At 39.2% G+C, this 13995-nt stretch overlaps 1 protein-coding gene across 4 annotated transcripts in view; it reads right to left on the reverse strand.

The window, feature by feature from the left end:
- Positions 1 to 13995, reverse strand: part of TENM1 (teneurin transmembrane protein 1) — a 346951-nt gene that overhangs the window by 72959 nt on the left and 259997 nt on the right. For all 4 annotated transcript variants that reach the window (XM_074915503.1, XM_074915501.1, XM_074915502.1 and 1 more), the window contains 3 exons: positions 7340 to 7459; positions 5331 to 5592; positions 2725 to 2992 (listed from right to left, as the gene is read on the reverse strand). In XM_074915503.1, coding sequence (XP_074771604.1) covers positions 2725 to 2992; positions 5331 to 5592; positions 7340 to 7459 — 650 coding nt within the window. The remainder of the gene's footprint in view (positions 1 to 2724; positions 2993 to 5330; positions 5593 to 7339; positions 7460 to 13995) is intronic.

Consider the following 13995-nt stretch of genomic DNA (forward strand, 5'->3'; position numbering starts at 1 on the left):
GCATCCATGTGATTTTTTTTTTTTTAAATCTCAGTTGTTACTCTGAGATGAGAAAATGGCCTCTTGTAAGGGACTTGGGGACTAGACAAACACCAGCAAACATCTCTCCAACAACTTCAGGCAGAACCACTTAGGTGTGGAAATATGGTCAGAAAGTCTTCTTTTCTGTAACCGGTTATGTGATCATTGCTGTCAATAAGCCTGAAGAAAAATAGAGATGTTTATAGTATTTATAAAATCAAATGCAGATGGTTAAATTCCTGAGTCCAGGACTTCAACTTTCTGCAATTTAATTTAATTAAAATGAAAACTGAACAGAATGCATTATTAAATATTGGTAATCTACTGGCAGAGGAAATTATTTTGACAAAAATTCATATAATGGATGCAGATAAAGGTCCCCGAGTACTACACTGTGTCAAATTAAATAAAGCTTTATGGAGTCTAACAAAGCATGCTAACAAGGCATTTAAAATATAAAGATTCTATTTTAAAAGAAGCATGATTAACCTAAACTTTAAGGAAAAGAAAAAAAATTAAGAACCAATTAAATAATTTAGAAGTTGTTATCCAGCACTACTGTGTAAGCTTTATTCATATTTAAACATATTGTGCTCATCTATTTCTAATTTGGGAATCTGTAACTACAGTATCATTTTATAAGATTTATATATTTGACTTAAATTGTTTTAAAGTCCAGATATGTACTGGACTTCACGATCATCAGAAGACTCTCAAACGATGCAGAGGGAGAAGGCATACTCAGCTGTTCCTTCAAAAACATCAGTGACAAAGTGCAGTAACAGACTCCAAATACAGGGCATGTGTAGCCATGCTGACGAAAGCCCCAGGAGGCACCCATGACCCATCAGGCCCCGCCTGATCACCCATGGGAGTGCCGAAGGGCACACTGGAATTTTTTGTAATTTCTGGATTTGCACAAATATGTGTAAGTGAAGCCAACAACCTATTCAATATCCTCCCTCACTGCGAAACACTGGCAGGAGTCTGTTTTTGTAATGGGCTGGGGCTAGACTTGTCCCCTAACAAGGAGGTTACTTGAGACAGGCTGAAAAGGGTACTCTGGCTCCTCGCCGCTCCAGAGCCCTCTCTGAACCTGACTGACCCCTTTGAAAAGTTGTCCACCTTCTGAAGGTGTGACCCAGCTGTGTTAGATCAGATGCAGGTATAACAGATGATGCAGCAATTCAGGAGACCTTGCACTAAGGGTGGAGTTTTGATCACTTTAGGCCAATGTAATGTGTGACCTATGGCTGGAATGAGAAGACCTGTGCTTCTGCACTAGCATTCATAGCAGATCAGGAAAATGGTGAAGTTGAAAATTTATCTGGTTCCTTCAATTTTCAGCTAAATTTTGTTCCTGATTTTGTTCCGGCTCATTTAATGGTCAAGTAAATGTGAGCGGTGGCCCAGAGGTAAGGAGAGAACATGGGAATGTCCCTTCTGGCAGCAGCCTGCAGTCGTATCTGCTGAAGTAGACTGTAGAACCACAGCCCTCGAAGCAGCTCCTTGTTTTCTGATGTATTTAAATGTGCACGATGTGATGTAAATCATACTCCATATTTTGGTCTCATAACCCTTTGTGGACACCAGTGGCTATGTCTGCATCATCCTCTAAACAGAGATGACTAGGAAAGGGCTAGAATGCTCCTCTCTCCCATCGCCTCTCCACGCAGCTGCCTCACAGACGTGGCTGGGAGCAGATGATAGCAGAGTCCTGCACTGGTGCTCTGGGAGTTGCAGGGCTTGCATAGCCTGGATGGCACCATTTGGCTTTGCACAGGCCAAGCTGCAGGCACGCTGCCTGTATGGACGACACAGCAGATCCTGAAGTGAGCTTCTGGCTGCCCCTCAGAACAGCATTTTCATATACAGAATGAAGCATGTTCCTTGGGAAGGTAGATGGCTCCAGGTAGCCCTTGCTTTTCTTGTCTTATAGCCTGATCCTGCCAATGCTGCTTGCTGTAACTCCTCTGACTTAAAAAGCAAAACCAAAACTGCTAAGGAAGTGAATAGGGCTTATTCACAATACTTAGCTTTCTTGGTAAGGTAAAATAATCATAATGGAAAGTATCTATAAGATTAGTCCATCAAACAACATAACCCCAAATTCAACTAAAAAAATAGTAAGCCTTTTAAAAAACAAATCATGAAATTAATGAAAAAAAATGTCTGGCTGAAATTGTAATTGCACTTCTCTAACAATTCTCACAATACCTGTCTGTGCTGCTTGTTAAAGAAAGCCTATGAAACGTGATGATTTTTGTATAAACATCTTTAAACAACAAATCAAGAAGTTTTAACTGTTGGGGATGTGAAATGTAGTAAGAAAGGATGACTAAAAGTTATAATTTTGTAAACCCTAAGTGGAAATGACATTTTAAATGTCACAGCCAAAAAATGACAGAAACAGTGACACACCAAAGGTCATATTCAAAGTAACATTCAAAAACAAAGACAGCTGAATATAATGCCGTTAGTACATAACCGTTCTCCGAGGGAAAAGGGGATTTTCAAATTGATTAAATTAGAAAGATGACATTGAAAGAACAAGAAAATAAATGTTCTTAGGAAATCATACGAGTCATTTTAGCTAGAGACATTTGATTTAAAAGAATGCAAGTGCAACAGAATTTATAAGCTGTATTTTCCTGGCTTGATGTGTGTGAGCAATTCTGCTTACACCAAGGTGATTCTACATACCCATCGCCTCAGCCAGGCCAGAAACCTTCTGTCCATATATATCTGTCTTATTCCAGGCAAACGTGTATACCAAATTGGCTGCAGCAGGAAACCATTTCTGAAGCAGACGTCCTTCAACAGCAACTATCAGATGGACTTTTGCCATTCCAGAAGGGATGGTTGTGTGTGTCAGAATAATGCGCAGCAAAGTTTTGTACCCTGGTGTTCGACTGCTGAGATAACTCAGCTTCACAAAACTCGAAGGAATCGGGATTTCCTCTTGGACCACCTTGGGAAAAAACACATCATTATATCTATAGCCAAGAAAAATGCAAAATTGTAACAACAACAGCAGGTGCTTATTTTACATTTCACAATCATGCTATGAACACAGTACCACTTAAAACACTGATGTCTTCTGTGTTTATTTCAGCAATGCAGTAGCCAGGCATATCGCAAAATGTCCAATGCCAGAAACTGCTTGGTCGGCTCACGGGACAGTGCTCTGTCTATTTTGATAAAGAGTCTCTTCCTCTCATGCTTTACTCTTATCTACTGAGGAGCAAATACTGTCTCTGTGGACATATTGATATAAAGCTCTACACCTTTACCTTGGCTTTATTATTTGGTTTACTTAACAAGTGTTCTTAATCACAATGCTATTAATTTTTTTTTTTTAAATATGCACACACTTCATATATTACATTATGACTTGAAGATACTATCCTGCTTTGGAGGTAATAACCCTAACTTGGGGAGAGCTAAGAAAGATAACAAACCTTCCTGCTAAAGCACCTTCTCTGCAGAAGTGCTTAGAGTGAGGCTAAGCTCCAGCAAGAAGGGGCATGGCATACGAGGGCGCAGCATAAGGAACCTAACAAGCTAACTGGGGACACACGGCATTGAAGATGAAACAGTCTGGGCCTCAGAGTGATCTAACAGGTAAGTCCCCTGTGCAAGAGAGTTCAAATCCCACGGCACTGCTGTCAGTGCCACCACCTGAATCACCTGGCTTAAAGTTGGCTTGGATACGCCCGCTGTGGGGTAGTATCAGTTCCTGGCTGCAAGGAAGACAAGCCCTCAGCAACTAGGAGGACTGCAAAGACTATGAGCTTGTGCAGGAAAAAGAGAAACTTGGCCTTGACCTTCTGAATGATGTGGGCCTTCAGGCTACAAAAAAGGACTTAGCTCTTGTGATCTCCTGAGAGAAAGGAGCTCTTCTGGGACAGACTGTGAGGAAGAGCGGGCAAGAGATAAGAGCAGCTTCTTGGAAGATGCCACAGTCACACAAAAGCCACTGTTAATGATTTAAGTGTATTTCCATAATAACAAGCCAAGCTGTCACAATGTTAAATTCTTTTTTTTTTATATAAACTCTTTTGCTTTTATTCCCCAGTTTTTAAATTTTTCTTGTTTAACAATAGATTACCTCACTTTCATAGCAATTTTATTTACACATTGCAACAGTATCCCTGTCATAGGATTGCTGCAGTACAGCTGGAGGCCTGCCAGCACTTGTCGTTTCGACATATGAAATGTAGGGTTGCCAGGGAAATCCTGCTCCCTTTATTGTTCATGATTTGCAGTGTTCCCCTTCTTTCCTGCTGACATCCCAGCTGCCCCCTCTGTCATACATCTGACATCTCTTCTCATTTTTTAATAGAAATTCAGGAAGAAATATTCATGCATTAAGACATGCTAATATATCTCCTCCTATTATTCTGGGTTACTTTTTGTTCATTTTCCAGTACTGTACAATGAAACTTAACACTCTAAGAACCCTTCAATGACAAAAAAAAAAAAGGACCAGGGGCAGTTTCTCTCTGAGTAGACTGCATCTTTGGTACCTTGCTGTTTAAAGAACAGCCAGGAATACCTCATGTGGAGTAATATGACCTAGTTTTTTCTTACTAGTGTGCATCAGTTATTCTTAATTTATGTTCATTAGTTTCATTTAGTACGTTTTGTGAAGCAACACTGTGGCCATCACCTGGCTGAAACGTGATAATGTTTATAATAGTTATGGAGATGTTTAGACATAATTGAGCTCAATCAGAGGTCTCTTCCATGTAGAATAAAGGCTCTTAAGCAGTAGCAGCACTTTTATGAGAAAAAGAGAATAGGTTTGAAATATTCATGTCTAAAGTTAGCCTCCAAAATATGTTTCAGACTTCCTCAGTGAAATTTAAAGAGAACCCAAAAGAGGCCTTATTGCTTGAACTCTAACTGCTCAAACAACATACTAAAAATTATGGGTGTTAACATGCTTTGAAACCTGTGTAGTTGTATTTTATTGGGTGTTCAACTCGTATAATCTCTTTTAAGTCACAAATAAAAGAACAGTTAAATACAAGGTTAATTAGAAATTGCTTCTAAACACTTAAGGGATTGTCAAGAAAAAAACCCACCTAAACAAAAACAATCCTAAAGATCATGTTAAAATTGCTCTACCATGGAAAGAAAGTAATAAAACCCAAGAAGCTAACATATAGCTGGAGATGCCATTGTAGAGAACTAGAAGGTGTGAATGGAGGAAACATCCCTAGGAGTCTTCAAAGCATCTTGGGCCATGTCTTACACTGAGGTATGGGGAAATTGTACTGTTTATTTGAAAGTCTTTTTGTTACCTGTAGCTCTGGAATAACAGTTCCTCTTTCAGGACAGGACCCTCCAAATGCTGTCAAGGGTGACGGGAGTACAATTGGATTTGGACTGATAAAACCACTGACGTCACAAGATGGTGTGTCTGACTCTGTTCTTTGCATTACAACTTTGTCTACGATGATAAATCTATTCCAAGGCAACCAAAGTGTCCTTTTTTCAGATATGAAAGGAGATCTGTCAAAAACTAGAGTGACAGAGATGCCTCCAACAGCTACAAGGTCAAAACTGGAAAAGAAAAATGAAATAACTTTGTTTCATTTTGTTTTATCATCATATTTGCACAACTTTCAATGCATCACAAACAAAAACTTTATGTTGCTCATTACAGCCCTTAATTTACTATGTGAAACCATTCAAGTATACTTTTCCAGTGTCAGCTTGATGTTCATGAAGAAGCTTTACCTCCCTGTGCTTTCTCCCTGTATGCATCAATAGCAAGGTACAGCACTGTTACTTGGTTTAATCCCCCTCTATTTATCAACTAGAATCTATACTAATGAGTCATCTGTAACAAAAGTGTGGACCCAGTTACTTTGGTTTATATGAAAAGAAATTCCTAGACTAGAAAAGGTTGCTACTCATAATCTATACAGGTACAGCATGCAGAATAAGAGGTCTTAAAGCCTGTCAGGCCTTTTCTCTATTAACATATTCTTTTCCCTTTTTCTAGAAGTAACAGGAAGAAAAGGTTGAGTACACTGAGCAGGAGACCCCTCTGTGCAGGATATGAAATTTTTGGGAAAGATGCTAATTAATTGCACTAAGAACTGAATCAGCTCTTGTATATAAGGCAGGTGATCTTCTGGGAGCTATTGTGAAGAACCTTTGGCATATCTGGGCTGCAAAACAGTGGGACATAGAAGGCACAATACAGAGAGTCTCCATTTCCTGAGTTTCTGACATCCATAGTCAAGTAATATGTAAATAGATACTTCACTCTCTGTATTATTGAATGCATCTATTATGGAGGCTTTTGATGGTAACAAACTGTGATAAGAAGTCAGACTTAATTATGCATATCTCATCACATTTCCCAAATGACACCGATTACATTCACAGCGAAATACAGGTAGCATATTTTAATGCAACAACTTTATCCAGGCTAGTGTAAAGAGGAAACGATAATTACTAACTTTAAGTAGAGTGATTTGGAAGTCAATAAACTAAGGTAAAATAAATATGCATGCTCCTTACTTTTATAAATTGACAAAGCCAAACAAAAAAAAAAAAATTGTGGAAACTGACAAATTATACTCTTTCCCTGTTGGAAGATAGCTTCTGATTTCTTGTATTTCACAACACAGACAAGGAAGATGAAGTCTTAAACTGCCCCTAGCAATTTAATTCAAGTTCAGGAGCAAAACATGACCCATTGCAAATGGATGGCCAACCCTGGAGTGCAATATAGAATATATAGGAACTTAATCTCTCTTTGAGAACTGAAATCAGCTCTACAAGGCTGGGGGAGAAGAGAAAGCCAGGTTTGCTCAGGACTGGTTGTGAACAGCAGTTTAACCATTTTGGCTCTGGAAAGAGTCTGTCCTCACTTTTACCTGTGTGGCTCAGATGACCAACTAAAGGACTTAACTTCATAGAGATCTCTATAAAGGAAGATTCATACATTACAATAGAAAAAGAGGAAGGACGGGGAGTTCTCTGAAAAACCTGACTAGTTAAAGTATTCAAATGTCAACAAGGTATTGTTACAGCAGTACTGTCACATTCTGACTCCAGGTATTTGAATGTCCCTGTATTCTTGTAGCTATTCAGTTTTTCTCTTCTTTCTTCTTTGGTCCCTTTACCACAGAGATATCTAACTAAATGTGTTCCCAGAGAAGAGGGTCAGATGCCATCCTCAATCCACACTACAAACAGTGATGTCTATGACAATTTTGTACATGAACAGAAGGTGATAGATGGCCTAATTTAGACAAATCTAAGCCAGTGAAAGACCATACGACGAAAATCTGACCTTCCATCTTGTCGACTGATGGTGTATCCATACTCATTGTGGTGCAGAAAACTGACGTTTACTCCAACCAAAGGTGTTCCGTCTACTGCTACCACCTGGCCTCGAATGACACATGCCCGTCTGTAAACAAAAGGCAACATGTTAGACACATCAGGAGGGTGAGAAGGGCAGTGGTTTCAGAAACCATGCTACACTTCTGTCCCAGACAGACAGAACTATTCTGATATCATTGCGACTGTTGATTCTGAATGAAAATTCAAACAGGTCCAAAAGATTAACTTCAAAAACCATTATCTCATGAAGATGACACACAGACTCCCCCCTGAATCACTGGTGTATTGAGAATATATTTTCATTTCCAGCTATATTTCAGGATACCATTTGTTCTGTCACTGAATAGCACTGCAAAGGTTTCACTGATAGTATGATTTAGCTTGCTGCAGCTCTAGGGGGTGATGATTTGTGAAAGGGGAGAATGAAACCTCATTCTCTGCTGCTAAGAATAGTGCATTGCTGTCTATTAGAAAAAAGGTGAACTAATGTGATAAGGCAGCAGCGAGACACATTGTCTTCACTGATCTTCAGAAAGTTATATTAGGTAAATTCAGAGAATGCCTAAGTATAACATACATTTTTCTCAATTCCCCATCACATGTTATGCCCCTTTAAATTCCCTCTGGGATGTGTTGGACTTGCACCAACTTTTCAGCATAAAAATCCTTCCATTCCAGTAGAGGTTGGAATATGGCAGCACAGCAGAATGCAATCAAGTCAATGGACATGAAAGTGAACTCATTACTACGTGGGTCTAATCAGAGGCTAACAGGATCAAAGAATAATAGAAAATGAGAGCTGAAAGGAAATACAAGACCTTATCTTGTCCATTTCTTTGCCTCAGGTGAGATCAACTATACCTACATTACTCCAGACAGATGCTTGTCTAACTCTATAATCTCACCAAGTAATCCATTCCAATGGCTCTGTATAAGTGCTTCACTCATGGCAAGTTTCTCCCACTGTCTTATTTGACTCTCCACTGCTGCCCTTTAAGACAATTACTTTCACCCTAGCCACAGAAAAGGTGAAGAAATTACTCTCTTTTTCTTCACTTTAGCTTTTACGTATTTGAAGACTGAAATGTAAAGGAGACAAGTCTCATAAAGGACAAGGAATGAAATGTAAAATACCATCATGGTGCAGACTAGAATTTCTAGTGGAAATTAGTGGGATTTTCTAAGGGCTTACACAGCTATGTTCCACTGAAATACCTTTCAGTATTTTGCCCCATGCCATCAGGTATGCCACATAAGCACACCTCCCCTGGCTGAATGGATCCAGGCTTGGGATTTAATTATATAATTGCACATTGTTCCTGGAACTGTGATTTCACATAGTGAAGTCTTATGCAGAAATCTTTTGATAACATTGATATTTAGGGTCAAACTCAATAAAATACTTATAAAGGTAACCAGAATTAATTAGTCAATATAAAGAATAAGCATAAATTTAGACATTGTTATGTTTTTCTCCCCATTTCAAAGTTCATGGTAGACCTCAACAGACACAACCTACCTTTGCACAGTGAATACGTAATCTAAAGGAAAAACTGAATAGCTCCTCAGACAGAAGTTATTTAGGAGTCTATATACGAATTTAAAAAATATCCCTTGAGAGATGAATTGATCATGATCCAATGAAATCATACGCATAAACTGGAGACCATAAATTTCTGAAAATTCTGACACGTTTCATAAGATCCCATTCTCCAAAGACACTTGACAGGACACTAATTTATCGCTATGATATCATTAAACCCAGCTGACTATGACCTGAGAAAATTCAATTGGTAAAAATTAACCCCTTTGTGAGTATACCATTCACCACAGTTGCTATTAGGCATCCCAAGCTCCCAGGACATAGAAAGATGCTGATTTTCAGCAAAGATGCTGGTAAAACCCAGAGGAATGGGAGAGGTGGCATTACTGGCAGTATGCAAAACAGTGTTCTGATTTACCACCTTTTCATTTTCTACATTAACTAAATTGGTTGTGGGCCTCCTTGTGGGCAAAACCCACTGCTCCTCTGAAAGCAATCAAGCTCTTGTGTGTCTCAACAGACTCACAAGACTCACTCAACAGAACAGCCAGGTTCAATTACTCTTTGGTTTGTTAGAGCAGAAAATACTGCTTTCTATTTGTTTTTATATTTCTAACACCAACAGACCTGCCTTTTCTTTTCTAATCCCTTTATTAGTGCACACCATATATTTACAACACACATTGGTGTGAGAGACCCATAAGTCATCATTATTCAGTACATTATTCTCATACTCCTGTTTGTTCATTCCACGCAGACCTGTCTTCTGACTCTACTCTGTCCTCATATTTTATCAAGCACAGATTTGTGTGATAACAACTCAAAGTCTTCACTATTTCATATATAGTCTTTCTTTCCTCTACTCATTCACTTCTCATTATTCATAAATAATATTAAGCAACTTATCTTTCAACTTTGCTCCTTTTTTATGTTATATTTTACAAGCCACACACATTTACAGTATGTGATAGTCATAAACCTCATTATTCTACATTTATCTGTATTGAACTGTCTTTGTAATCTTTTAGATTTTAAATGTTCTAAGCCTGCCTCAGTGTTGCTACATTTGTCCTCATTAGTTATTGTCTTTTTATTACCTACTCCAAGTTGAAGAGTCTTCTCTCTTGAATTACCAGCACCTACTAAATCTCTGACTAAGCATTTGATCAGAATTAGTTTTAATTTTTGCATTTACTGCAGGTATGAAAACATTTTTCAATTACTTTATGACCAGCGTTAATCTCAGAGGGCTCACAGAGGTAACAAACAACGCCCCAGCTTGCAGCAGGTTCTCCCTCCTTTCCCAATGTCCTGACAGCTCACGAAGCTGACCACCATGTCCAGAGGCACGCTGGCATGCATGTTCCCTGCAGCTTTGCTGCCTGCAGAAGACCTTACTTAATTCCTTTCATTACTGGAGCTTTTAGAGCATGTTCCCTGCAGTGATGTCCCTTCGTACTTAACTGCCACTTCACGCTTCCTTGCTTCAACATTCACCCTCTTTCCAGATAAGCTGTGGACCTTGCTACCACTCACTGCTTTTTTTAATTTTAACAGGGAAACCTCTAAAGATCATTATGCCCTCCCAATGTGCTTTATGTCCCTCTATCTATTCTCAGCCTCTAATATTTATTCTACACACTTGTGACTGGCCTGCTTTGCTTTCTCATGGGGGATAAATAAGTCATATTATCTGTCCAACAGTCATCTATTTGTAACGATTGCATAATCTTACACTGAGGCTGCCCAAGTTGTTTTAACTTGGAAGTAAGTGCAAAAATGTCTTTTCTAATTTGGAGGAGCTGGGAAGGAACATGTCCCTGATAAGCTGCCTTAGTGTTTCCAAGTGCATTAGAAATGTTTCTAGTCCCTTGGCAAGCTGTACTAAATCTGCAGCTCCAGAGGGAGCAGTTGGGTTTTTGAGAGAAAGCAGAGATTCCCACGGGTTGTAGGTGGCCTAAAAGAAGTAGGATTTCTCTGTCAACGCTTCATGGGTCATTCCACATGTAACTGAAGATCTCATCTCCGTGGGTCGCAGCTCTCTGCCATCAGACAGTTTGTTTGACATCTCTAATTTAAAATATAAAGAGAAGTTTAAAATTCTAGATGCATTCTTTCACTACTTGTAAAGCATTTTATTATCCCACCACCATTCTGCCTTGCTCTGCTGCTGCTTATCTGCTATTTTTTTGCTTTTGTTTAGTGTGTTAAGTTTCCAATATTCTCTGAGCACCTCAGGCTGAGACGTAGAACTTTGTCAAGCAACTTGTGAATTTGCAAGTGTCACGCTACCAGAAGATGTCATTTACTGTATTACATTTCTGATTAAAATCTTCAGAGAAATTAAGCTAAAGGCTAGTAAGGGACATTCATTTCTTCCTGCTGACAATGTTGCTGTAAGCAGCCTTTGAAGGGTAATTAATTCAGTACCATACACTGGACCCTTTTTGTAGGCAATTTGCAGCGAGTCAAATAGCTTGCCAGCAGCATGCATTAAAAATACTCAGCAAAGAAACAAGCTAAAAAGCTTCCTGAGAACAGAAGTTGATAAAAACATTATAATCTGCTACACCCTGCTACATGCAGTAGGTCAGAACCATTCCTGATGTAAGCAAGTACATTTCCATTTACTCAGAATGTGTCTAATCTGCTTTTCAGCATGTTACAGTTTAAGTTGGGAGTTTGTAAAAACCCACTACCAATGACATAGTTTTGACATAATAAAAAGCAAAATATGGTTTGAAAACTTTTAGCTCCTTAATGTTCATTTTGGTGGAGCATTTAGCCATGGCTCAACACAACACCCTGCCTGCACTGTAGAAGCCAAATGTTTAAAAATTAGATCTAAGCAAAGTTTAAGATGCAAATGAAAAAGGATAGATATCCCAGCAGCTGTCAGAAAAACTAATTTTAGTATTTCAAATGATGTTGAAAATGCCAGGATATGGCAGAGACCAAATATTTTCAGTCTGAAGGCCAGAGATAATCTTCACCATTTTTTGATAGCTCTCACAAATGTATTCAACAGCACTTTGATTTTATCTACAGTGAGATTCATGCAAACATCACCCTTATTGGAGTTCCACTGACCTTTGGTACAGTCAAACACTGCACAATGTCCTTTAAATCAGAAGACTGAAAACACTGGATAGATGTTTCTTCCTTAATCCTCCTAATGGTCTGAGACTTCTTGCAAAGGTAAAAAAAAGAAGCAGCCAGATAGGGCTCTGCAAAATTTGAGTACCAGTGGGAATGGATGCCAGTGCTGTGAAATAAATGAATGCCACTATTTCATCCAATCCTTCCAACATTTCCTGTTGAACCACCAGTGCTATAAACTAAGTGGCATTGCAGGCAGCCAGGAGTTAATATCATCTGTCTGGACACAACCTTTTCAGAAATAGCCAAAAGGAGATTAAAACCCCCCAAGCATTCTTTGGTCTGTACAAGATAGGCAGGATCACAGATTTCTGATTCTTTTTACTGTAGTAACAGTTGTCTTTCCACAGTTTTTTTCAGTAATCTTAATTCCCAAGAGAAGAACAGACACTAGATGACAGTCAGATTGACAATGTCAGAGGAAGATTTCTGAACAGAAGCAGCACAGCTGAGCTATTGCCTCCTTCAGAGACTCTGCTTATCTCTCATCCTTGAGGAAAATTCTGGCAGTTTTTAATAATATTTGACTTATGGATGAGCAATTTTTCAACAGCCTGGAAGACTTGAGGATCAAGCAAAGTGTGGACTGATGAACTCCTCGGGGTGTCCAGTACATTGCAGATTACTGTTGACAAAACCCAGGAGACATAGCAGAGCACAAGTCTCCAGGCACTGCCCTGATTCCAAAGATACAGACAGCCTCATCTGAATCCCGATGATCTACTCACCAAACTAACTAGTAATTTCTCTGCAGTGGGAGGAAATGATCTGTGGGGTGTGAACAATGCACCAGTGCAAATACGAGTCCTATTCCTTAGCGGTATAAAGTATCAAACCATGGTGAGGGTGGGCTGCTGCTCGCACACAGGCCTTTGCTGCTCTTCGTTCTTCAAAGGCATGGCAGATACCAGGGTAAAGAAATGAAATACTCAGAAAAAGCTTTTAAATCCAAGTTAAATCCCATCAATGATAGGTTTAAAAGATCAGTTCCTTATATCTATAAAAGCACGTTGATGGGATTATGTGCAATCTGGCTGCTAACATTTGCAGTGTCACAGAACCCTGTACAGGCGACTTGAGTGCTCACCTCCTCTCTGAAAACACCTCACTGCGAGACATGTTGGTGAGGAAAATCTTTCACTGGTGACTTTTGGTTTAAACTGCAGCATGCTCCACTGCACGGGCAGCCAGCCAGGGCCCCTGCACCTGGTGCAGCGGCACTGTTCATTAGTGAGACACACTCCGAGACCCGCTGTTGGCAGGTGGGTGCTTTTCAGGGAGTTCATTTTCATGCCCTATTGTTCTACATATTTATAACATCCTGCTATATTATTAATAGTGATTAAATGTTTAGGTATTTCAGATCAATAAAGACTCTGTTTACATATTTGCTTTATTAAAAATTAATAAGTTACAGAGAGAAAGTGCAATGAATTTGTGTGCAGCTAAGGAAAGAAGTTGAGGTTGCAACCTAAGTGCTATGTACTGTACTGTGAAAATAAAAAAAATTCTTATGCCTTTATTACTGGAACATGGTTTATCTAATGCGTAGGCCTAGTTGACAGGGTAATAGTTAGGTGATGTGGATGATTTGTGGATCTCTTTGTCAGCATGTAAGTTATAGCTTCCCAGGTGAACTACTGCATAAAAACTTATATGCCCCTATATTTCACATGTTCAAGAAAATATGTGTTACCAGGTTTTCTGAGCCAGTAAGTGACCCCTTCCTATTGCACAGGCTTTTCCTGTTAAAGGGCAAGCCAATCTCACGGACACAGAGATCACTCTACTGTTTGCATGACAGATTGAGAGTGACCCACAGAACGAGATGGTAAACTCTGTACTGGTCTATCAACATGTAGTAAAAGCAAAAAAGTTTGTTAATTAGGTAGGTGGCATAT

Source organism: Athene noctua, chromosome 11, assembly GCF_965140245.1.
Source record: "Athene noctua chromosome 11, bAthNoc1.hap1.1, whole genome shotgun sequence".
Taxonomy (NCBI): Eukaryota; Metazoa; Chordata; class Aves; order Strigiformes; family Strigidae; genus Athene; species Athene noctua.